This window comes from Lottia gigantea, assembly GCF_000327385.1.
Source record: "Lottia gigantea unplaced genomic scaffold LOTGIsca_11, whole genome shotgun sequence".
Taxonomy (NCBI): domain Eukaryota; kingdom Metazoa; phylum Mollusca; class Gastropoda; family Lottiidae; genus Lottia; species Lottia gigantea.
The window spans coordinates 807,311-834,630 of record NW_008707001.1 but is presented as its reverse complement, the minus strand read 5'-3'; the positions used below and the strand labels follow the sequence as shown (position 1 = coordinate 834,630).

At 36.3% G+C, this 27,320-nt stretch overlaps 2 protein-coding genes across 2 annotated transcripts; one reads left to right on the top strand and one right to left on the bottom strand.

Moving 5' to 3' along the window:
- The first annotated feature begins 445 nt into the window (after nucleotides 1–445).
- On the top strand, nucleotides 446–9,918 carry LOTGIDRAFT_230122 (hypothetical protein). The gene is made up of 17 exons (XM_009047039.1): nucleotides 446–497; nucleotides 843–881; nucleotides 1,253–1,444; nucleotides 2,148–2,404; nucleotides 2,808–2,932; nucleotides 3,650–3,764; nucleotides 4,134–4,307; nucleotides 4,673–4,807; nucleotides 5,098–5,308; nucleotides 5,535–5,705; nucleotides 6,045–6,307; nucleotides 6,628–6,752; nucleotides 7,126–7,240; nucleotides 7,767–7,952; nucleotides 8,424–8,558; nucleotides 8,761–8,989; nucleotides 9,392–9,918. The coding sequence occupies exons 2-17, from the start codon at nucleotides 845–847 to the stop codon at nucleotides 9,571–9,573; spliced, it is 2,652 nt and encodes an 883-aa protein (XP_009045287.1). The 5' UTR covers nucleotides 446–497; nucleotides 843–844; the 3' UTR covers nucleotides 9,574–9,918.
- Nucleotides 9,919–11,400: 1,482 nt separating this feature from the next.
- Nucleotides 11,401–21,468, bottom strand: LOTGIDRAFT_156365 (hypothetical protein; the record flags this gene model as incomplete). The annotated part of the gene is made up of 13 exons (XM_009047038.1): nucleotides 11,401–11,553; nucleotides 11,873–11,932; nucleotides 13,343–13,419; nucleotides 14,289–14,376; nucleotides 14,739–14,867; nucleotides 15,355–15,512; nucleotides 16,998–17,123; nucleotides 17,572–17,775; nucleotides 18,168–18,252; nucleotides 18,720–18,925; nucleotides 19,397–19,642; nucleotides 20,184–20,316; nucleotides 20,890–21,468. 13 exons carry the CDS (start codon nucleotides 21,466–21,468, stop codon nucleotides 11,401–11,403), a joined length of 2,244 nt encoding a protein of 747 aa, XP_009045286.1.
- Nucleotides 21,469–27,320: the final 5,852 nt, after the last annotated feature.

Below are 27,320 nucleotides of genomic sequence, written 5' to 3'. Positions count from 1 at the left end.
TGAATATCGAATAAACAGAAAATGAAGACCTTCTGACAGACAACTGTCGACTTTAGTTGCCACGGACAGAAAATCTTTACTAGTGTCAGTCTTGTTACATAACTATCATTTTCTAGGTAACACTCAGTAACATGGCATCCGTCACCGCCCAATTCCCGAGCTCCCCCAGGGTCCCACCCCCTCTTCTACCCCAATACATAACAGTAATTAAAGTGTAAAGCTGATTACGGGTACAGCGTTATAAACATGAGTTAGGACAATAAGTACCAATACCGCCCGGGGGGTAACGGACCAGGTCTAATTGTCCCCCTATTCAATTATATATTATAAACTTATCTCTTAGATAAACAGTACATTACTCATATTAACCGAGACCTGATCGAAATGATACAGTTTAAATTGATTTTAAGAATTTGGACAACACTTCATTCAGTAGTGAGGGTGATAGATATCGGAGTGGGTCAGAATCGTGGATTGTGTTCAGGGTACACAGACAGGTAAGACAGCTGCTTTTCTACAATTTAAATTCATTTCTAACACTGTTTGGTTTTATTTATTGTAATAGAATACACTGTCTTGGTCTAGGTAGAAGTATTAGAAGAGACTCTCTTATAGAAAGCACTGCTGGTCAGAAATATCCTCAGCATTAAAATGAAATGAATGGAGTTTTACGTCCTACTTTTCTCCACCATGTGGGCTAATGAAGACGGGCAACGCCATGCAGGGTGCAATGAGGGAAATTTTGCCAGGACAGCGGCATTAGCGTCTTTTTGTACCATTCCAAATTCTTCCCAACATCTGTGGCAAAATATTTAATTCCTGTTTATTTAATTCTGTTTCAGAAATGACGAGACTGGAATTTCTAGTCGGTTTAGTTATCTGTAAGTTTATTATTTTCAGCTCTTTTTCTTATCATGTCAAGTCAGTATTCCAGTCATCGGATTGGTCAATTGCTAACCAGGCCCGTGGCTACAGGGGGACAAAGGCACCCCCCCCTCCCCCCTTTCCGTTTAAAAAAATGGATTGTCCCCTGAAACGGTTCTATTGCAAACATCAATTTTAGATCTCCAAGATCTTGACCTGGATCTTTGTTGCGGTTTTCCAGAAACAGGTACTAGAAAATAAGCTCAAACAAAACACGTTTTTAGAATTTGAAAAAAAAAGTTGAATTCTCAAAGTTGTGAATTTAAAATGATATTTTTTACAACACTCTAACCAATTGAGTTACAGCCCACCATAAAAATCGAGATAGTTCTAGTTTCAGGGCCGCTAGTTGCCTCAGAGTATATTCGAGGATGTTACTATACCAACTGGTCCCAACATAAATCACCTGCTTTTCTACCAGAAAATATCAACCCCGGACTGTGTACACATATCTTCATAGCTTATGATGGCATCAACACTTCTTCCCTTGAGATAAAAGGAACAGAGGCCAACGACATAGGTAAGTGTTTTAATGTTTTATCACAGCAGAAAATCGACATCTACTCAAAAATTGCAATCAGTCAAAGTCCATATAATAAAAATAAAACTTAATTAAGTAGATATTGTTGGTCTTTCTGAATATTTCAATTACCCGCCGCTTACACAAAATTAGCATAGATTATCTCCCCTCGTGATGACTGCGGACTGAAAGTAACAATTGAGTTGTTTAGCTGTCCTGGATCATTTTGGTGTTTTCTGAAACTATTATTCAATCCCTTGGCTAGTTTCATTGTCTTCTGCTAGAACCCTGGTTCTCAACCTGGGATGTTTTCACCCCCTGGGGGTGTGGGACTAGAGTGTCAGGGGTGTGGCAAACTGGTGTAGGAGAAGAATCTATTTTGAATTGAGAGCACACCTCACATCATCACATGCTGAAAATGCGGATGAAACAAATTTTAGGGGGTGTGAAAGGTCCAGAAAGAAAAAAAAGAAAACACTATTCTGTTGTATTGATAGAAGAAAACTAAGTTAATTGGCAGAGGTTGGGAGAAAATGCTTTTTCGGCAATCAATAAAATTCCAGAAGATGAATTTTATCTAGGAGTCTGTAGGTAGCAATGAGATCACAGCATTACTCGTCCAGGGAACCAACACCCTCTTTTCAAAATAAGTTCGTGCTCTAGGATCACTGACAACAAGTTACAATGATTATATAAATTTCAGAAATATTCTCACGATTGGTGGCTCTGAAATCAAACGACCCATCACTGAAGCTCTATCTTTCGATTGGCGGATGGCAAACCGGAAGTTCTGACTTCTCATCCGTGGCGTCATCTGACGGTAAAATCACCCAGTTCGCTGATAACGTTATAACAACGTTGAGAAGCAATGGTCTTGATGGATTGGATGTTGCCTGGTTCTATCCCGGCCTCTCTCCATCACCGGCTTCTGATAAATCCAGGTTTACTACACTCCTGAAAGTAAGTGATGATGTTCTATTTCTGAAATTCTGAAAAAAAATCAGAAAAAATCAGAGAAAATCAGAGAAAATCAGCAGCTCAGCCATTCCTGAAGTTTTAGAAACCCGAGAGAAATACTTGTGTCAATGCAACCTTGTTTTGACGACGTTTTAAACTATGTTTTATTTTCGATTAATCTAGATTGATTCTATCGCTGAAATTAAGTGACGATGATCTGTTTCTGGATCCTAAAATTGAATTTATAACAACACCAGTTCATCAAGCTATACTCCCACCCTTCAAGTAAAACCAACCCTACGTCTGACATCCCCATCGGCTGGGGCTTAATATCTATCTATAGAGTCAGTAAGTTCCAGAGTATTGAAGGCTTCAAGATCTATAGATGATATTGTTCTATTTTTAGATTTTGAAAACCAAGTTTGCTGCAGAAGGTACAGCGACTAATAGAGCACCACTGGGTCTTACAGCTACTGTTGCGTCCAGTCCGGATTACGCAGACAAAGCTTACGACCATGCCTCGATACAACAGTAAGTACTTCAGACTTACAAATCATAAGCTTTGAAATGTCAAACATTCAAATCTTAAGAATATACATGCAATGGAATTTTACAGCTTACTTTTCTGCAGTTCTTCATTTCTGTTGACAGGATGAAATCAGGCTACGATAATCAGTGGACAACGGGGGACACTTTTCAGCATTGCTTCTGAATGGGGTTACATTCATTTCATAAACAGTGTAGTGATAAACTTTCAGAATAACTACAATATTTCAATATACTCAGTAATGTCTTTGTACCGGAAGTAGGTTAAATAGACCGGAAGAAGTAAACAATCTGTAATTATTATGCATTGAGTTTTAAATAGAAGATATAACTTCTGTTCCAATGTTTACAAAAACACCTTATATTTATAATTTCAATACTGGATTGTGAAAACTTGGGAAGGGCTTGAAATCAACTCCGGAACGAACTTTCAGGAATATATTACGTAGGAATCTAATTACTAAATACATTAAAAAATTTTAAGAGACTTAAACTAAAGGAAATGGAAAGACGGGAAAACCAATCTTCAACACCAGTGATGTTTTTACCGTGTCCTCTACAATCCGCAAAAGGGACAACAGGTCGCTCGGATGAGCCTCGTCAATGAAACCCTCGCTACACTATTGTTCGGCACACATATGTATTCTTTAATTTTAAAAAACTCTTTGAATGAGAATCTAATATGATTATTTTATCATGTAGATATGTTGATTATATAAACGTAATGACGTATGATATCAGTGGAAACTGGATCCCCCATATTCTACAAGATGACTCTTCTATACCTAATATTGGTTTCAATTCTGACTGGACGCAGGTGAGTAAATTCATCTTTTGTCGTATTTCTGTTTTCTACCAATGTTCACTTCAAATCAATGGCTCAACAAACCATAGGGAAAACAATTGCATGAGGGCATGTGTTAAAATTTCTCAGGGGGAGGGCCCTAACCCACTTAAATCCACAGCCCCCCACTCATCTAGTGGAGCCCCTGCCACTAATGTTCCATCTTGTAATTTCCAAACCATGTTTTTCTTCAACTGGGTAGAATACATTCGGCAATCCTCGGTAGTTTCCGTACAGCAGAATCTGTTACAGAGCACCAGAGGAACTGTCATGGCAGATCGTTTTGGTTAGAATGATGAAATATTTCTATAGTTATTCACAATATATATTTTTGTTATTCAGAAGGCGGCCGTGTCCTATTGGATGAATAAAGGATTTCCCGCCAATAAGATCTTACTAGGATTATCTACATATGGCGAGAAATTTGAACTAACAGAAGTTTCTGGAAGTCAAGATCTTGGAATGGGTGGAGTCTCACCTGTCAATCTTAAAGCTGGATTTATACCCTATTATGAGGTAAGCATGGACATTGGTTTTTGACCCTAGCTGATGGATTTGTGGAGATGCCAATCAAAAATTACCAGAAACCCATTGACGAAGTTTCTGGGTTATCTCAGATTTTTCAGTCAAAAATATCCTTGCCTCTTGGTAAGCTTAAAACACCGTGCTATGAACACCGGGCAGTATTGCGCAGTGATGTTGAAGAGGAATCCAACAGAAGAAAACGTTAATTTCTGTGTTTGGCTAATGGATGTTATAAAAGTAATTAGTTTATTTCATTCTTACAATGTTATCTAAACTTTGTCTCTGGACAAGATGTAAATGGTGATGTTTTTCGTTGATTCTATATATAGGTTTAAAATGTTTCATTAATTATGTAGGTTTGTGAAGCTATCACCACCAATAGCTGGACATCAAAATGGGACGATGACAAGAAGATACAGTATGTTTCTGGTCAGAAGGGAAAATCTAAACTTTGGATCGGGTACAATACTCCCCAAAGTTTTGATAAAAAGGTATCGTATATTTTTCATATTTTTATTTTATTTTTATTTTTTTAGTTTAGTGGTTATTGTCAAAACAATCACAACATAAGCCGGCTCTTTTTTCGATTTTCAACTGGCGTAGTTTCAGATAAGGGTTGTTGATGGACATGCCGCCGTTCTTCTGTTTTTATATTGTGTTCCGCAGATATAACACTATAATGAATTTCACTTTATTATCGGAATGTATCTTATGCTCGATATAATGACAGTGGTTGTCTGTGGTCAGAATGTTCGACTGATCGTCTTTTATATCTTTTCAGTTGGAAATTGTTACCGGATCAAATTTAGCCGGAGTTTCTATCTGGTCTTTGGATAATGACGATTTTACCGGATCGGCTTGTGGTCTAGGCAAATACCCGTTACTGAACGCAGTGTCACAGGCTTTGATTTCACCAACAACGTCACCATCAACGTCACCAACTACGTCACCAACTACTGCAGTTACATCAAAGAAGAAGTCACCAGCTAGTGGTAATTATACGTCACTTTAAAGTCCAATTTACCTGCTTTATGTTACATTTACAATGAAGAATTTTACAAACCTAACGATATAAACAAAACGAAAGTAGTTTTGATGCCTGTATTTCAAATAATGTTACTTACAGGCAAATTTTTGATAGATGGCGTGAAATCCATGATTCTCTTTTAGGGAGGTATTCAATAACTAAAATTGTAAAATTATTATATTCTATTACAGAGGAGTATATTCGAGGGTGTTACTATACCAACTGGGCCCAGTATCGAAGTGGCTCATATAAATTTCTACCTGAAGATATCGACCCGACAATCTGTACCCATATCTTCTACGCTTTCTCTAGACTAGATGGTAAAGGACTGAACATCGGACCTTATGAAGCGAACGACAAAGGTATGGACTTGTAACTCGATCTTTGTTGCACTATAGGTGTTGCAAATCAGTTTTTGAGGAGACATAAAGCTGTAGCAAGGTAGAGTGCCCATAGACTTATGACGTCATTGGTCTTGTTACCTAGGGAATATGGCGGTCGTTTCATATCGATTAATACGTTATAGGTCCATGATGTTTTAGTTAATGGACAATGGGGTACCTCTTTTAGAGAGCCTGCATAGCTATCAAAGCATATTTGATAGTAGCTACAAGCTATTGCTACTGCAGCAGAATGCGATACGGGATACCGAGAGGATGGTTTTCAACTCTTCAAAATGTTCGTGTTTTTCTATTTTTCAGAAATGTGGGGACGAGTTATTGCCCTTAAATCACAGAATCCGAAACTAAAGGTTTATCTTGTGGCCGGTGGTTGGAACGAAGGCAGCTCCAACTTTGGTTATATCGTAGAAAAAGACTCCCGAATACGCCAATTCGCTACTAATATGATTTCGTTATTACGAACTGAAGGATTTGATGGTTTTGATGTGGATTGGGAATACCCTGGGGCTGGTGAACGAGGGTCAGTTGCTGCCCATAAACAACGGTTTACTTCCTTCCTTAGGGTGAGTATTTTACACACAAAATGGTAAAATACATACCAAATAATCGTGTTATCTTTAACAAAATGCAAAATTCGTGTAGAGGATGCTATAATTGTAAGTTATATATATGTTAGATGTTGAAATTTGAATTGTATCTTCCTGAGTGATGAAACTTCCGAAGAGCTGTAAGTTGGTTGCTGCTTTCAAAGCTGGAATTGTTTTCCCAATTTACTGCCATAAACAGAAAATAGCAACTGATATCTTGAGCGAGCCTGACGAGTTGTTTTAGTTATTTTGTATAAAATATATCAATGAAATGAGACTTCCCTTTCATGTTTCAGATAATTCGAGAAGAATTCACCAAGGAAAGTGAGAAAACTGGCCGACCATCATTAGATTTAATAGCCGCGGTATCTCCCAGTCCGTACTTCGCTAACAGAGCTTACGAACATAGCATCATCCACAGGTAAGGTTAGCAGTAAAATATTGCTCTAAAGTATAAATTTTCATTTTCAAGGTCAATTTAAACAGGATTGTGCAACTCTGGATCCCCAGAGCACTTGGTTTCCATGGTCCCCACTCAAATACCTAAGTATGCTCTCCCAGCTATACCATTTTCGAGAAATATATTCGACGCCTCAGCCCCTGCATGGAAATAAAATGAAGTTTTACATCATACTTTGTCCATTGGTTCATCTGTGGGGTTAAAGATAGCACTGTTCAGAAACTACTTGGTACATTGAAGAAGTTTATCGTTGAATTCATTCACTTTCTATGAATATGTAGATTTTCTTTACGTCATGACGTAATATCATATTGTATTTTGTTTCTATTTATAGATATTTAGATTTCCTGAACGTGATGACGTATGATTTAGCCGGTACCTGGCTGGCCACCGTACAGCATCACAGTGCCCTGAAACCAGCAACTACTTTCAGTACGGATTGGGATATGGTAAGAGTTATTTTGATCTGTCTGAAACTCAACTGAAACCACAATGCATCAAGGGTTGTCGACCTCATGGACTATTTACTTATTGTCTTAGACACCCCTTGCATTCCACGAAGCCCCATCCTGACCATAAGCATAGAGAAGGGTTTATACATGGACTACAAGGTTGCTTCAAAGTCTGTAAAATAGACGGACATATCAGAATATACCGCTGATATTATACTACCGATCAAGAAGCCTGTCAGGCACCCCATTACGAACTATTAGAGGGCTGACATGGCATCCTTCTAACCTTCTTAGCTGTACTACAGTACAGTACAGTACTACTAACCCAGATTAAGTTCGGTTAAGGTGATGAAGTATCAGGACCATCCTAGGTCTGTATTCTTGAGAAATGTAAAAAACCACCCCCCCACCCCCCCCCCCCCCCCCCCCTCTTCTCTAGCCGTCCTAGTAATCCACGAGTAGCTTTTCTTTCTCCCACCCACCAAACCGTTAACACATTCTAGTAATCTTAATTCTATTTCAGAAACGATCTATCAAGTATTGGACTGACAATGGTTTCCCTGCCAGTAAGATTGTGTTGGGTCTATCTAACTATGGACGAGGCTTCAAGATTGGCAGTGGTAGTCAATCCGCACCGGGCGTCAAACAGCTGGGGGTCGGGAGTGCTGGCCCGGGACTCCAACAGTCCGGATTCTTGTCTTATTCAGAGGTCAGATCATACTTATAACCCAACAGAATATCATGATTTAGCTGGACAGCTTAATTTGTGAAGTTTGCTACACTACTTTCAGTTTTACTGACCACGGCATAGTAACAGCATATATTTTGCATTTAAATATATATACATTTAATAATTTTCTTAATGTCAACTGATTTAAAAAATGACCAAGTTTAAAGTATTAACTTATTCTCGTTATCTGGCTGCACAATACCCATAAAATCAAATTTCAAACACTTTAAAATATTAACTTAATCTTTTTTCCCGGGTGTACGTACGATTTTAAACAAATTTCAAATGATGGGAGCCTTTACTGTTGACAATTTATGACACATTGGAAGTATTTAACTTGTTAGCTAATCGTACGATGAGATAGGTATTTTGTTATATGCCAAGCATAACGATGCGACCCTTCACAGCCCAACTCCCTCTCACCAACATTAAAATACTGTTCTGTTTCAGATCTGTACGTTAATTAAGTCGAATGGCTGGGTATCGAAGTGGATGGAAGAACAGAAAGTACCCTATGTATATGGTATGTTAAACGGTATATGGAATTGGGTCGGTTATGATACACCACGAAGCTTTACTGAAAAGGTAAGATATGAAAGAACACGGGGTTCCGTTTTCAGCATTAATTACCTTCGACATTCCGATGTTAAGCACTTCTAGATGTTTTTACTCGAAAGCATAACCATCAAATCTCTAAAAGTCCAAAGATCTGGGAAGGGCAAAGTACAATGTTGGTGCCAGTACCATGTCCTCCTTGATTTGAAATTTCAGAACCATTTTCTTTCAGATCGAGTTTGTGAAGTCACAAGGATTAGCTGGAGCGTTCGTCTGGTCCTTGGACATGGACGATTTCACCGGGACAGCTTGTGGATTGGGCCAATATCCTCTGTTAAACACCATCATTGACGGTTTTAGAGGAAGTACTCCACCAACAAAGCCACCTACTTCCGGTGATATATTCCAAGAGGTGACGACCCAATCCGTTAAGAAATCCACTCCAGGCGACCCTAGTTCGTGTAAGTATGAGAAACATGTTTTTGTAGACCTTTGTTGTGTGACAAGTTTCTTGCTTGATCTGGGCCCAAGGCAATGGCTGGATAGTACCTCCTAAGTTTTGATTTGTACATAGTGTTTAGTTGCTCCGTTGGTTGCCTTTACGAAGCAGCTACAGCTTGTTTAATTTAAGTATCCTTTGAGTATTGATATAGTTCAATATGAGGCATAACTTTGGGAAATTAATCTCCGTTCAATTTTCGTATTCTCGAATTAGAATTATCGACCTCACCAATTAAGAACTGCGATGACATCAAAAGTTCACGAGGATCCTTTCTATCAGCTCGTTTGACATAAACAAGAAAATGACTTCAGGACACCTGATACGATGCCTCATGTATAATTCTTATTCTTGTAATTTTCAGTTGTACCAAGCTGTGATGCGAGTGGATTTGGACCAAATCCTTTCGACTGTACCAAGTTTTATCAATGTAACAATGGACAGGCTTATTCTCAATTGTGTGTCAGCGGATTAGCATGGGACCAATCTATAAGTTCCTGTAACTGGCCATCACTTGTCCCTGGATGTGAAAGTTGCTGTACCTAAACCAACCGATCTCAGCCCTATTCAGGTACTTTCGACAGTCATCTCCTGGGCCAGAAAACCAGAATTTTTTAGAGTACAATTATACCCAGAAAATAATCGAAATGAAATATGTAGATCTGAATCTTATTGGGTGAAATAACCCAGAGCAAATAAACGTAGAGTTTTAGTTTTTGTAAGAATGTAAGAATTGTAAATAGGTATTAATGACCTCTGAATGTTTTATTTCTGGATATATATATATATATATGTTGTTTTATATTATTAGTGTCTGAATGTTTGAGTGAATGTTTATCTTTTTAAATTAGCAGATTATGACATTTTGAATATATATATCTTATTGAGTTATATTGTTTTATGTTTTTGGGGATTTTTTTATAAGCAGAAACTTCAGTTGTTTCAATTTACCATGTAAGTCTCATATTTGAGACCGAGTTAGTAAATACTCACGTGATTTTGCATGAAGACAATTTTCGAATTTGTTTTGCAAATATGAACACACAAAACCATTGGCTGGGTGGTCATGATGCGGAACCAGGGAAAATGGCGGTGATTTGTGTATCTAGTTGGTAATCAAAAAGCGTTTCAAAACAACAACACGATATTTATTAAAAAAGTCTAATGGATGAACATTAGAAAAACAATCATAACAGAAAATCAGAAACAATTAGATTATCACACAGAACATCAAAACAACGACAGAGCATGAGAACACACAGAATATCAAAACATTAAATAAATTACAAGTATTCAGAACATGAGAGCAATAACAGAGCATAGGAACACACAGAACATCAAAATAAAAACAGAGCAAGTTCAAAACGCTGAACATCGAAACAATAAATAAGCATATAGAACACCAGAACATCTATAGAACAGTATGAACAGGATAGCATCAAAGCATATAGAACATCAAAGCACATGGAACATCAAAGCATATAGAACATCAGAATATCGTGCATATCGAACCGATATGATTGTACTAACATGCAAGGTGATATAATTATACGGAACAGCAACAAAACAAAACTTAATGTAATATGTTTAATCGGTTCATGAATAAAATCATTTTGATCCGAATTTAAGCTTGATTCAATTAAAATTGTCATTAATTATATAATGATATCCAATTGGTGTAAAACACTTGACACTATCTGTGTTCCTTTACCCAAAACATACAGTCGGCCAATGTCAGTCGTCAGATTCGGCAAAGATAAATCTATACCCATTTTTATCAACCCAACACAACAACTGTTGAGGTGTAAATGGTGTATAATATATTATATTATTATCTCAACTGGGAAAAAAACCTGTCTCACGATGGTCTAAACAAAGCTCACGGTCCCTGTTGGTGGGTGAACAATCCAACTCTTGGCGAATTCTGTTTCGCAATGATTGATATAACGGCACATTTGAACATTTCGATTGTTTCAACCAACACATAATATATATAGTCTTACTATTGTTTTGGATTTCGAGTTTTATTTTGCGGTTCGCATCTGTCTATTTTATCGATGCTATCAGTTTCTCTAATACGCATTAGAAGTTAAGAAAAGCACTTTTCAGCCCCTTTAAATCAAAATTTCAATTTTAGAGATTTCCCTGGGGTATTCTAAAGCATTCCATACTATAATTCACGTCCTGGGTTTTGCAAGTTTTCAACTAATGCATCCTTGTGTACAACCAAAAGCCATGATTAAATCAATCCGATGGTTCAACGAGTACTCGAGGTTTTGGAAGTTCACAGTTAGGTCACATGATCAAATTTGACGAATCAACGTCTACCACGAGGTTTTGGAAGTTTATAGCTAGGTCACATGATCAAAATAATCAACGAGCACCCCGAGGTTTAGGAAGTTGGGGTGGTGATTGAGAAGACGACGTTGATTTCTGGTATCGTCTGGGAGGCAACGAAGGTAATTCAAGTTCCTCCTCATCAACACTTCGTTCTAAAAACATATCCTTCTTTGACTTCCTTTTGTCCTAGAAAACGAAAATAATACTTTTGTTCAAATCAATAAAACGAATTCGAAGACAAATCGATTTGTATACACTTCGATCAGTCCAGATTATCAGGGTCCTTATTATCGAAAACTTAACTTGATTTTAGTCAATTACTAGAATTAATTTTAAATTTAGTTTTATTATCCAATCAGATTACTATATTTCATAAAATCAAGATTTTATATTTGTTAAGTTTTGGAGAATAAGGCCCCTGAACAGCAGAACTAAAAACAATACACTACTGGCTGTAGGATAAGACCATAAATAGATATGAACCTTAACATTGTTAACGACTTACCGGAGTGACGTTTGAGTTGGATCTTTTCCGCCTGGGGGGTAGGGCCGGTCGTTCCTCATCCTGAAGACAGAACAAATTTATTTTAAATTTCATGTTCTTGATCGAGGCATCAGGAAAAAGGTCTGTTGGCTGCAAAATGCATCTTTTTTAGATTAAAAACCGTACCGACAATCGACATCAAAAGTTTAAAAATCATATTCAAAAGTATATTGGAAACGTTTCTTGATTTCTGTTTGTATTTATAGATATGATATTGATTGGCCACACTGTATATTTAATATATCTATAATATTTCAGTATTTGAGGTAAAAACTTGTTGATTGTACTATGTGAAGTGTTATTGGACTGCGAGGATTTGTAAGCGACTGGATTTTCAGCAGCAAGCGTAATCTACCGGTATCTTAGATAACCAGGCAGCGTATTCTGGAAACGATCTTAGAGCTAGGTTGTCTTAGATTCTTATCATCTTACATTGATTCTAGGATATCCTAGCATAGGACAATTCCTCAGTTTCACCAGTGAAAATGTTTATTATGATTTCCATGGTTATTAATGATCCTGTTGGAACCAATATTCTTCTTATATATTTCAGACTCGGAAGATAATGGATTTGCATTTCAAATATTCTATATCATTCTTTTAAACTAACTTCACAAACATTGCTCTATCACTAGAGGTTACGCCTACATGCCTGTGTCTGTGCTTTCGTAACATTGCTTAACCGCAATGTTACAACCTAAAATTTCTAAAATCGTTTCGAGAATACGTGGCCTGATTTCGTTGGCGCATAGGTGTTTCTGTATGTTTTTAAGAGGAAGGAAGAGGGGGATGTTATAGACTTACTCTTCAGGCTTTTGTAAGCTTACTACTACAACTCCCTATAAATCAATCAGATTTTCAAATAATATAAAAATCTAGTGTAAGATGATTATGATGAAAACAATGACATAATCTTATAAAATAACTGGTCTACCTAATATAACTTGATATCAAAGATTATTATCAACAAGATAAAGCTGGGTGTAATGTGACAGGAGATCCGGGAAAGTCTGTCAAACATTGGCCACCCTGATACTTGGATAAATGGCCAGTGAGTGGTCAACGTATAAATTAGACTCAGTATCATCATGTCGTTTCTAGGAAACATCATATGAGGGGGCACGGCAAGGGCCACAAAGTTTTCCAGGGGGATGGAGGAGGAGGCACAGGTCATTCTATCATTGTGTAAAATCCCCCCCCCCCCATAGAAATTCCATGTGATCTGAACATCTACTTCGACGTTTTGTGGCCTTTCCAAAAAATTCGACCGATTTTGTCTGGCGTAGTGATTTGAATGTCGGTCAACTGAGTTGGTGTATGTTATGTAAGAACGAAATGTAGTTTCTTAATATTATATACCCTGAACATTTTAAAAACAGACAATGTTAGTACAATTTCATAGAAAATATAAAATAGAAGTATAGTCTATACCTCACTGTCCGAACTGTGCACTTCTACTATCTCTTTTAAACTAACACCACTTTCTCTAGACGTACCACTTGATGAACCTGAAATATCAAAATTCATCAAAAGATGCAGTAATCTAAATATCTATTCGCTTTTCAACCTTTATAATAGAAATAAGTCACCTGTTTTCGCATGTAAATCAACAAAACCAAAATTTCAGGCTTTAACAACGCCATGGCCCTTTTTTGATACTGTGTTAGAAGTTCTTAGTGGGGTGAGGGATAGTCTTAGGGCAAGAGCGTAAGAAGTTCATTCTATGTGGAGAAGTAAGAGGGGTGAGGCAAGATATATTTTATTATATTGACATGTTGATGAACTAGGCACTCGGTACACCTGTCTTATTGTTCGCCATTTTTGGGGGGTTGATTTTGATCTAAGCGTAAAAGTCTTTAGAAGTACCAGAAAATCACACGATTCCTTCAAAAATAGTTAGCGATATCATCATCCGCTGGAAGCGGACGTTAACTTGTCATCTACCAACAACTACCTAGTCTGATATCAGCATCCACTGGAAGCGAACGTTAACTTGTCATCTACCAACAACTACCTAGTCTGGTATCAGCGAACGTTAACTTGTCATCTACCTACCTATACCTCAAAAATAACTCAAACTAGGAATTTCGCTTTCTGTTTCTATTATATATACAAAAGGCACAAATTTGGACTGTGAGCTGTGAGCACTATTACTGATTAGCTAAAAAATTCCCGTTTCTGAGACTAAGGTACGATTCGAGGAACGGATGATGTGCCTGTCGATTTAAGATTGTAGAAAAAAAAAATTATAAAAACGAAATTAATGTTTTAAAAATCTTTAAAATAGAATACATAACTGAATTAAAAGCTTAGTTGGAGCTCATTCAAAATAAAAAATTGCAAAAGAAACTAAAGGTAAAATAAAAATAAAACTTACTACTGATACTAAGACTACTAACTCTATGGAGACTGGAAGGTTGAGATATAAACTGGTTAGGTATAGTGTAGGTTTCATATTGAGGTACCTACAATACCAAATATCATAGCAACCATATATAGAATATAAAAATATAAAAATAATGATGAAGCGACTTACCGTCACTTCTTAAATACGTATCATCTTGGTCACGCTAAAAACATATACAACAATTTGTATATAACATTGTATGCAGGGGTGTATCTATAAAATTCATGAGGGGGAGGGGGTTGAGAATTTTCTGTTCGAGGCGAGGCCCGGGCAAGGCTCCAAGAAACCAACAGATATCAGGTGACCTAGGATGAATTTTGAGTATTAAAATATAATATTAAAGCTCCATGCTCCAACCGACTGCGTTACTGCCTCTCCTAGATAACAATACGGGGAACCTTTTAAAGGGGGGTAACTTACCGCCAATGGTGAACTGGGGACCTTCTTCTCCTGCCGTTTCGTTCTGAATGAAATCAATCTTCTAAACAAACTTTTTTCATGTTGGGGGGTAACCATGGATGCCTTGGATTTCAGATCTTCTAAATTTTTCTTAAATGATTAAAAAAAAGCTACAAATAATTACATGGAAGGCCTATTTGATTGTGTCATCCCTTTTAGAGAGTCCACATAGCTAATGGTATGAAGGTTTTGTTATTTGGTATATTTATTACACACCTATAGACCGTTGACTGGAGGACAGGGCTATCCCCTTAATATACCCTAGCCGTTGACTGGAGGACAGGGCTATCCCCTTAATATACCCAAGCCTACGGGCAGCGACCTTTTTAAGAATCATTAAGGAATGGGACGAGACGGACCACTCCAAGGTTCAAGGGTAATTTCTTTCCCTATAAATAATGATAAGATATTTGGAAGTAGAGGGGGGGCAAGGATAGCCAGCCTCTTTTCTGGGAGTGGGGGGATTGGGGTGGGGCTAGCCTACTCCCCACGTAGAAACACCGCTGCCTATGGGCTACAAAAGCAGGGTCTGGTATGAGGAAATGGTATTTAGGTATAATAATCTGAAATAAAATACCTTGCGGTCTTTAAATGATTGTGATGATGGCCGATCTCTCCATGAGTTAAAAATCTGAACGGCTTCATCTACCGTATATTCTTTGGTTTTAACAAGGGTCTGTATATCTATTAAATCTTGCTGAGCCGAACTGCCCATCGCACTGGGAGACAATTTTCCTGAAAAACAACCAATGTTTTCAAAACTACTTTGGTTGTGCAGCCAGTGGAGCAAACACCCTCGCTCTAGGTCAGCTGCTCTTGCAACTCCAGACGAACGTGACCAGGTCAGGACGTCATTAAATATGATTTTTGCAAGAGCGACGTCAAAACCTACAGACGTGTTTTTTTTTAAATTTCATGAACCACCGACGTATACCACGACCAGCTTCGAAAACTCGAGATGATTTTAGTGTTCGATTCATTTGATTGGTTAATAACTCAAATCGATTTGAAATTAATTCTCATCTGATTTCTGTATCTTATAAATCTGATTGGTTTTAATTCAGTTAAGTTTTCGAAAATAAATGAAGCCTGTTATGAATTTCATTTAAAGATAGGTTTCCTCATCATTTTAGTGTCAAATTAAACAAACTATTTGATTAATTTGTGTTTCTAATGAATTATCATGTATTCTTAATCATATCATTATGTTCTTATTGCATATAATTCAGAGTATTAACCAATCATAAATATCCATGTAAGTACAGTCTGGATGAACAAAAAAATACTTTTCGACCTCACTGACACTCATTGGAATTCTACTGGTAATTCTCCTCTAATTTAGCTAATTATTAATCAATATGTGAGACAAACTGGTATTTTTCCTAGTCATTAGATTACCTCTACTTTCTATTTATATACGTATTAGCATATGTATTTTCATAAATAAAAATAAGGGAACCCATCTTTAATGTAAATTAAAAACTAAACTAAAAATAGTTGTTGTCAACGAGATTGGAATTTGACACAGTTGTAATGTCAAATAGAAATATTATAAATGCTAGTTAACTTCCCAATCGTAATTTGGAAACTATTCAAAATTATAAACATTTAAAATCTACTTCCCGTACCGAGATCGTGTTATTCGTGTATTTATTTATTGCACTTCTGACCCTTGACATTTGACATTTGAATATATTTTTCAAAGCAGGAAGAAATGTTTAGTTGAAAGATCGAGAATAGATCAAGTTATAGAATTGGTAAACAAAATTCATCTTGTCAAAAAGATTCGAACCCACCGTGCATAATCACCTATTGATCAATGAAATGAAACGAACTCAGTGGGATAATTAAGACGGGCAACGGCATGCAGTGTGCATTAAGGGAAATTTTGACGGGACTGCAGCATTAACCCGCTCTTTTTCAATTTCCAACTATCGAGGGATCTTTAACGTGCACAGCCTGTAGCACACAGGGTTTCGGTTTATTGTCCCTTCCAAACTAGACTAGACGCTTTTTCCATGTCAACCGCTCTCACCTGCATCACTGACAGGGGGAAACCGGGTTGAAAAATCTAAAGGTATTATCTTGAATGGGATTGAACCCTGGACCTTCGAGTTAGCACGCGAGCGCCTAACCCACTAGGATTAGTAATAATCGATTCGAACCCACGGTACCGTAACCTCCGGGATCAACCAAAAATGTGTTAAAACAAGAACTTACTTTGATGTGTGAATTCAAGAAATGACGTGGGATTTTGAAACCATATAGCTTGTGGACTATTCAAATCTTTTGGTCGGGTTGGAGTTGGCGAGACAGTTAATGGAGCTCTTGTGACTGCTGGTGGAGCTTAACATACAAAATATACGAATAAATGAAACAATATAAATTTAGAATTTTAGCAATCATTAGAATAAGATATAAAACAGAACCGTCGCGGGAAAATTGTTGGCAGGTGTTGCTAGAAAGAAAGAAAGAAACAACTATATTTTACAAGGATAACAAATTAGGTTCACAGTAAAGGATCCTTTCTACCAGCTGATCTTTAGCCAAAACTCTAGGCATTGAACTTTCCCGGATTATCCGAACACATTTACAGCTGGGTCGACTTGAATTATGAGTGAAGAGTGAAGACTTATTGAAGGTCATTAGACGCCGATCGAGAATTGAACTCACAGCCGCTATTTGATCTAACCGAGTATGCTATTTGAAAGGGCTTTTCACTGGCGCCTTAAGGAGGGTCCACCTAGCCAGTAAAATATATTTGATATAATTATGTTTGAAAAGATAAAATTACCATTTGTGAAGTCTAAACTATGTTTCCGGTGTTGAGGGGGGATGGGAGGTAGGTTGGGGACGTATCGGGCGGGCGGTAGTGGCGGAGGAGGTTCTTCTGCTTCTGATTTCTCATTCTCTGGTTCAAGTAAGTCATCTTTTGATCTACAGTATAAATCTTCTGAAGAAGTTGATCTGCGAAGCCCTCTCATATCTATATAGTTCTCTTCAAAATAAAAACAAATTCATAATTACTTATATCATTAATATGGCACATTTCTCATTTATACAGCACAATCTAAACATATTGAAAATTTCTGCTTCTGATCAGTTTTCTGAAGATCTCTACTAGTCATATTTCAGTAGAGACACGGGCTGAACTACGTAAAGGCATAATAGTTGTGAGGCTCTCATGCAGCTTCTAATATGGTTCTCCTAAAAAAAACATTCGAAAAATTGAATTGATTTGGTGCATATTGACACATAATTTGGGCAAAAACGTATAAAATTTTTAAAAAATTTGTTGAAGGGGGTATATCCACCCTCTGTACCCCCACTGGAGCCATCACAAAAACAGCTTCAATAAAAGGACAGAAAATCTTGTTATAATATTCTTACCGTCCGATTCAGAACAATTTGTATCACCATCAAGTCCAGCCATACTGACATAAATTCCACAAGCGTCTATAATCGCATGGGTATCCTAGAATAAGTCAAATAACAGTAATATTTTTTAAAAAAAAGACAATGACGATGACGATAAAGACGATGCGGAAAAAAAGTCGATGACGATGAGAATGACAATGGTGATGATATCAATGACGATGGCGATGATTGCGATGATGATAATGATGATAATATCGATGACGATGACGATGACAATCAGGACGATGATGGCAATGACAATCAGGACGATGATGATGATGATGATGGCGATGGCGATGGCGATGAAGATGAACATGAACATGAACATGAACATGACGATGAAGATGACGATGATGGCGATGATGGCGATGAGGACACTGATGACGATGATGATGATAAAGTTTCACTACTGATGATACAACAAAGATGCTGACGATGCAGACGAAGACGATTCCGTGTATCGAGAAGACTTTGAAAAATTTGTATTTTTAAAGAATGAATTAATGAATACAAGTTTTTACTTACAGTAAAGTCTGTAATATAGCGAGCTAAATCGTGGTGTTGATTGGCAGCTGCCATTTCAGCCGGGTTTTGGTTTCTTTGGTTTATAATATTAAATACTGCCATGGAGCCCGGCAGTTCTAGTAACATGGAGGTGAAATCGGATAAACCATGAGCAGCGGAGAAATGAAGCAAAGTTGGAAAATCGTTCATATGTTTAACATTGTTATCTGAAAAATTACCAACAAAGCATGTAAATTCCATTGTGTAAATGTGCCAAAGAATCTGATAGTTTATTGGATTTGATATATAGTTTAGTTTGCCATTTGACCAGTAAAAACTTCCATTGTAGTTGGTATACTGTTCATCCTGTACACCCTTCACAAGTTAAGCAATGGGCACAGCATGAGAATTACCATTGCGTAATATTTTGTATCAAAGAATCTCATTGGTCGAGAATAAACGACCAATCAAACTTGATGATAATAAAGGGACTTGTTAAATAAAGATTAAGGATTGGAACAGACGGCATAGAAACTAAAAAATGGCGACTTCTACAAAATTACTTTCGCGCAATATTTTGTATCAAAGAATCTAATTGGTCGAGAATATAAGAACTGTTCTATGGATTTGAGGTGTGATAAGAAAGAAACTTGTTAGATCGTGGTCGTCTGGTGAACAGATCATAAAAACCTTCTTACCTAAAATCAACTGGACTTCTTCATTACAAAATAATTTATTCAGAACATTATCACGTGGTAAACTCCTTTCAAAAATATCACAGAGGCGCTGGTCGAGTTCCTCGGGTGTCTCAACTCCTAGAGTCTGCATCAAGTATCCGATACACTGTAGAGCTGATTGAGTCGGCTTGACGAAGGTGAGATGTTTGGAGGCGATTTTCTTCCCATCAAGATAGATCGCCAACATGTTACTAGTGGGAAGAGGATCTGAAATAATAGCAGAGATTAAAGATGGCTTCGCTTATTTTTATTTACCAAAATGAAAATGCTAATATTTATATGAATTGAAAGTAGAGGTGTTCTAATGACTTAACCAGTTTATCTCACTTGTCCATAATTTATTCATAATTAGCTAAATTAGAACAGAATTACCAGATGAGTGACCGAGCAAGAAAGGTCAAAAATTTTTTTGTTTATCCAGACTGTACATATATAGACATTTATGATTGGTTAAAACTCTTTCTTATATGCAATAAGAACATAATGACTTGATAATTCATTAGAAACACCAATTAATCAAATAGTTTGCTCAATTTGACACTAAAAGATAAGAAAACCAATCTTTAAAAGAGGTTTTCTAGTGTTTTATGTTTAACTCGGACATCCTTACATCATTCTGATTTTTAAGCCTTTTTAAAGTGCTCCAGTAAGGACCTGATCAAGACAAATTAAGAACGAATATCAAGTAAAGAACGAAGTTATACATAGTAAATGTAAATCTTTATACATAATATAGAAAGAAATATACCTGGTGTACGGAATCTAAAACAGTAAGGATTCAGTTTTTTTGTATCATGTTTTTCACTGTTGGTATCTTTAAACGAAACATGTACGGTTCCATTAACCGGTTCTTTAAATACTATAACAACCTTTTCTCGTGCCTGTAAAATATACAGCATAAAGTTTATCTTTTACTCCCGACATGTGGTGTTTCAGATACTCAATCCTCATCAGGACAGCGTGTTCGAATACAGGACCTAACGTTTGCTTAGTGACTAGAGATAATCTGCCGACACATGTTTAAAATAAACAATCCTCATCAGGACAGTCAGTTTTGGAGGTTTTAGATTTAAGCACACTCTCCGAACAGGAGAGCTCGTAAAAGAGTTTCCATCTTGATTCTACGAAGATTTACTTTTGTTCTACAGTTTGTTTCAAATCAAGTAAAATCATTTGAATAATATACTTTTCAATTCATTTAATTTTTTTCAATTCAATTTTCAATTCAAATATCAGATGTATTTTTAGATTTCAATTTGACCTTGTACTGTCCTTTTTAATTTTTAGTTTTTAATTTAGTAGGCCTATTTGATATATTTTCAAATCGATATTTATCATTGTATTACTGAGTAAATATGTTTTTGATATCATAATATAATACTTTATCAACACAATAGTATCGTTTATTTCACCCTGTACTTGGCAGAGAATAAAAAAACTCAATCTAAACTTACAGTAAACACCTTGGACGGAAATATATCTCGGACCTCCGGAGCGGAAATTTTAGTCGGGGATTCTGAATCTTCTGGAATTTTAGCTTTTTCAAACGTAGACCTTTTCTTTGGCATCGGAGGAAGCTTTTGTTTTTCAGCTTTTTCAACTTCTTCGACTAGATCTATAATTTCAGCAACCATTTTGATATTTTCAGGAACCGTTTCGGTCAAGGTCATTGGCGTCCATCTTGATGACGTAGAGCACACTTTTTGAATATCTGAATACTCACTGTCGTCAATGAAAGCTGAAATTGCCACTATTCCACGGTGTTGAGGTATAACTTTTAGATAAATATCTAGATTCTGAATGTTTGTCATCCATCCCATAATATCAGGCGTCATGAGCAGAATCGTCACATAGCACGATGACGTCACACTAGTCACGTCTGCTTCAGTATTTTCCCGCCCTAAATCCAAAAGCACTACTTCCAATTCCAGCCTCTTGTCTTTGAGAAATTGCGAGCTGAGATACTGCGCCCACTCTGCGCCTTCCTTTAAATATAATATTCCAATATGCTGCGTGGTTTTTGCGGCGGCCATGATAAAAATTGATTCTCATGTAACAAAAACGACAAAATGATGTTCTACGACTGAGCTATGCTGTTAGTGTTTAAACATTGGTCGTTGCCTATAATCATTTCTACGTTTTACTCGGAATAGAATGAGGCATCTCTTAAACAAATTCTGGATTCTATAACACACTATCTTATCATTATATAACGATACACAAAATTGATACACTATCACGTGATGCAACTGCGCTTCCGATTTGTTCTACTCTGAAATAACTGATCTGTATATGTTGATTGTATTCCATTGAATGAATAAAAACGATCTATGTTGACAAATTTAATATTAAAATATAAAATGTAAAAACCAAACTTCCTGGTTTGCTCTCCTCTTTTTGATATTTTAGTGTCGTAATTTGATAGGTTTTGACATCGATTATATTTTTATAGACTATAAGTAGTGACTATCAAACCAATGCGCGACAATGCTGTGAATATTATATAGAAATGACACTGCCCGACGTAATTTTGTTTATCATATCCTTAAAATAACAAGAAATATACTAACTGTTGATATATTTCTGAAAGCGAAAAACATAGAACTTTGATCTGGCACTAAACACAGCACTCTGGGTCACGTGACGTATCACTGTTAGCAAATATAGCTACAAATTGTTATTTTTCTTCATCTCAGACTTTAAACCTTTCAAAAAATATCTTACAATCAAAACACGTGACATAGCCGCACTTCCTGTTGGCTCATTACACCGTCAGGCCTTTTTGGACCTTTTTCAAATTGTCAACAACAACTTTTTATGTCAACTTTTTTGGCACAAGAAGTTAAGTTTTGCACTACCACAGTCACGGTATGAAATGAATACCAACTATCGTGATATTAAACGTGATGCTAATCGTGATGCTATGCGTGATGTTAAGCGTGATGCTATACCTTACCGTGATGCTAAACGTGATAAAACTCTTCTTCCTATTGGCCCCGGTGATAATTATTTAACATGTTTATCCTTGTTAAGTTATGTTTACAAAAAATAGCCTATTTACTTCGAACTTCACAGCCTCACGCCCTTTCTATAAAACGTGATCAATTGGATTTCCCTCCACCAAAACAAGTGATTGTGTTTTTGTCATTTTCAAAAATTTTCCTTTTGCTTTGATTTTGTGTCTTCCTTGATGTAAATAGCAAACATGTACAAACATTAGTTAAACATTGGATACATATTGGCTATAACGAATACACAGTGGTTTAGCGAGTATCGGATCAAAGCTATGCTATATCGAGTATTTTGTGGTTTAGCGAGTATCGGATCAAAGCTATGCTATATCGAGTATTTTGTGGTTTAGCGAGTATCGGATCAAAGCTATGCTATATCGAGTATTTTGTGGTTTAGCGAGTATCGGATCAAAGCAATGCTATATCGAGTATTTTGTGGTTTAGTGAGTATCGGATCAAAGCTATGCTATATCGGGTATTTTTAGCTATGCTTAGCAATAGCAAAAAGAGCAATTACAGCTTAAACTTCCGTGAAATTTTAGCAGGATCAGCTTTATAGCGATAAGTACATCAGGTTTATATAACTATAAGAGGTTAATGGGTATCAGATACATAGCGATATGGAGTGCCAGATGTACAATGGGCTGTATATTGTGTTTACAGTTAGCTATCGGGAATCGGATGTAGGGTAAAATATACAGCTATAAACATCGTTACTAATCCCGTGTGAATATTAACCTCCACCGACCGTGAGATTTGTTTGCTTTGACAATGAATTGTGCAAGGTCTAGAAGTTATAATAGAGTCATAATAACTGTCAGTTGATTTAGTTACAAAAGAAGTATTCACGACACCATCTATGTCACTCTGGTATAATTTCATTTACACTTTACTTCTCACTAACGTTGTTACATAACTTGGCTGTGATCCCAGGTGAACGTAAACGTAACTCGTAAAGGTAGAATTTCCCCTTTCCAAAGTGTATTGTCTCGAATGTTTTCATGTTTTCACGGCGTTTCGTAATTACAAATTCACTGAAATTGTTGAATCACATTTTGTACTTACAAAATAACTTTACACTACGTTTAGTAACAGCAACGACAATAAACTTTACACTACGTTTAGTAACAGCAACGACACTAAACTTTACACTACGAGCAACGACAGTGAACTTTACACTACGTTTAGTAACAACAACGACACTAAACTTTACACTACGTTTAGTAACAGCAACGACACTGAACTTTACACTACGTTTAATAACAGCAACGACACTAAACTTTACACTACGTTTAATAACAGCAACGACACTAAACTTTACACTACGTTTAGTAACAGCAACGCCACTAAACTTTACACTACGTTTAGTAACAGCAACGACACTAAACTTTCACTACGTTTAGTAACAGCAACGACACTAAACTTTACACTACGTTTAGTAACAGCAACGCCACTAAACTTTACACTACGTTTAGTAACAGCAACGACAATAAACTTTCACTACGTTTAATAACAGCAACGCCACTAAACTTTACACTACGTTTAGTAACAGCAACGACACTAAACTTTACACTACGTTTAGTAACAGCAACGACACTAAACTTTACACTACGTTTAGTAACAGCAACGACACTAAACTTTACACTACGTTTAGTAACAGCAACGACAATAAACTTTCACTACGTTTAGTAACAGCAACGCCACTAAACTTTACACTACGTTTAGTAACAGCAACGACAATAAACTTTCACTACGTTTAATAACAGCAACGCCACTAAACTTTACACTACGTTTAGTAACAGCAACGACACTAAACTTTACACTACGTTTAGTAACAGCAACGACACTAAACTTTACACTACGTTTAGTAACAGCAACGACACTAAACTTTACACTACGTTTAGTAACAGCAACGACACTAACCTTTCACTACGTTTAGTAACAGCAACGCCACTAAACTTTCACTACGTTTAGTAACAGCAACGCCACTAAACTTTCACTACGTTTAATAACAGCAACGACACTAAACTTTACACTACGTTTAGTAACAGCAACGACACTAAACTTTACACTACGTTTAGTAACAGCAACGACACTAACCTTTCACTACGTTTAGTAACAGCAACGCCACTAAACTTTACACTACGTTTAGTAACAGCAACGACAATAAACTTTACACTACGTTTAGTAACAGCAACGCCACTAACCTTTCACTACGTTTAGTAACAGCAACGCCACTAAACTTTCACTACGTTTAGTAACAGCAACGACACTAACCTTTCACTACGTTTAGTAACAGCAACGCCACTAAACTTTCACTACGTTTAGTAACAGCAACGCCACTAAACTTTACACTACGTTTAGTAACAGAAACGGCACTAACCTTTCACTACGTTTAGTAACAGCAACGACACTAAACTTTACACTACGTTTAGTAACAGAAACGGCACTAAACTTTCACTACGTTTAATAACAGCAACGCCACTAACCTTTCACTACGTTTAGTAACAACAACGACACTAAACTTTACACTACGTTTAGTAACAGCAACGACACTAACCTTTACACTACGTTTAGTAACAGCAACGACACTAAACTTTCACTACGTTTAGTAACAGCAACGACACTAAACTTTACACTACGTTTAGTAACAGCAACGACACTCAACTTTACACTACGTTTAATAACAGCAACGACACTCAAATTTTTCACTTCGTTTTGTGGTTGTCAGGTCACACTATTCTATTACTAAATAAAACAGTAATAAAATGCATCTATCACGGTTTTTTACTGTAAATTCAGTGAACATTGTCTCATGTAACTGTAAAGGTACCTACAGCTTGAAGAATGTTCGGTAACTGTTATATTTGACAGGTTTCCTTTAAAACACGTTTAGTTACGCTATTAAACTATAATATAATCCAACACAATTAAACAGTCCATGCCGTGTCACAGTTACACTCAACATTGCCCGCTCATAAATTTCCCCTAGATACACTATCGTCTGCTATATCATAAAACTGATTGCATCGAACCTCTTCAGTTGTTCACTTTCGTTAAAACAACTTTCAAATCTGTAAATACATGTATATTAAAATTGAAATATCAACGTTTAAATTCAAATATATGTATTATGACGTCATCGAACTGAAATAGACTAATGATAATGTTTATACCTGTATATTCTGTATATGATATATGTTGAACAGACGAATAATGAACAAAATGGGAAATATATAAAACTTCGATACTATTCACTTCCTCCTGTGATATTTGACGGTTGGTTTGATTCGTCTTAAAGCGATTGTAAAGAGGTTTTTCTAAACCTTTTATGTATAGGGGATATTGATAGCATTAATTTACACACTCTTTTGCCCCTCCAGATATATTACTCGCCCCTCCGTACGATCAAGTCTGGCTACAGGCTAGAGAGATAGGGAGAGGGGTTTTACGCGGTGTACCTCTGTATATTGAACCCGAGTTGACTTCCTACTATAGGCTACTAGGCTAGGATTAAATTTAAAAACATTTCCCTGTTGCCAAATAACTCAATAATGCAATCATAATTGATATTTTCTATATTTAGTTCAATTATTGAAAATACATATATCTGTAAACTTATCAGTCAGTTATCTATAAAACGACCTTGAACATTAAATAAAATGGAGGAAGATTAACTTTCTACTTTTCATTACCTTCTGGACCAATGAAGACTGACAACACCATGCAGTGTAGAGTGAGGCAAAGTTTACCAGGACAGCGACATGAGAGAATTTTTACAAATCATTTTATCCGGTCAAAAATAAAATAAAGCTTAGACAGAGTGACTTTAAAGGGCATCGGGTCGCCATTTTCGGTGATTGGTAAGGGTCTTGAATATATGTTAATAATCTTCAGAACTTCTAGAACTGCACGAAAATTGCACAAACCCTTCAAATATACCTCAAACTAAGAATTTTAATTTCTATATGATGTCTTTTATATATATTGTGGACTCTTAATAAAGAATACACGAGTCGTCATTTTAACTTTCAAAAGCGGATAATTCTGTACACGCGTGGATTTGAAGGCTCAAATTCGACTGCGAGCTCTGAACACTATTAATGATTGGCTTAGATAATAAAAAAAGAATTGCAGTTTTTGAGATTAAAGTATGATAAGAGAAACGGTTTGTGAATCTGCCTCTTTAAAAGAGTCAATATTTCACCTGTATAATATGTAATGTTGTTGAATGAATAGTTTAGTTCATGTATTGTTAAGAATAAAGGCTCCACCACACCTAGAGATCTATTCTTTAAGCATTATTCTATTTTTAACTTTTAAAAAATCCCAAAAGAAGGCTTGGTTAGTGTTAGGTCATCGTCATTATATCAAGTTATTACGAACTTCGTCTGTTGGGTAATAACTTGATATAGTGAACATAAGTTAAAGAACCACAATCAAGATATTTCATCTTAGAACAATTGACAGCAGTGGTTAATAAGTCACCAAATGTATAATGATTATTGATTAACGTTACCTTATCGTGCGATGAGATAACTATTTCTGATCATATTATGTTCAATAAGTCATTATTGACATTATCGTCTTACCACAGAAATTTGTGGATAACTGTTATCGTGTTATAATATACGAGAAATTTTTTCCTCGACAACTTTGTTTGACAAGACAATTCTAAATTAATTTTTAATGGTGCTAAAAAGAACATACGTGAAGAAAAACAAAAAACACGTACGAATCAAGATAAACCATGTACATAAAAATAATAAACATATACTAATAAATATATTATCTATAGATCACGAGAGAAGGTTGATAATCTCTTAAGTGTGATAAAGACGTTCTCGAGTAGTGATAATGATTGTACCAATGAA

Excerpts from the sequence above, each read along its gene's own strand:
- LOTGIDRAFT_230122 (XM_009047039.1), top strand. The coding sequence starts at position 845 with ATGACGAGACTGGAATTTCTAGTCGGTTTAGTTATCT. Across the intron at positions 5,309-5,534 it reads GAAGAAGTCACCAGCTAGTG|AGGAGTATATTCGAGGGTGT; the intron begins GTAATTATACGT and ends ATTCTATTACAG. Across the intron at positions 6,753-7,125 it reads GAACATAGCATCATCCACAG|ATATTTAGATTTCCTGAACG; the intron begins GTAAGGTTAGCA and ends TTCTATTTATAG.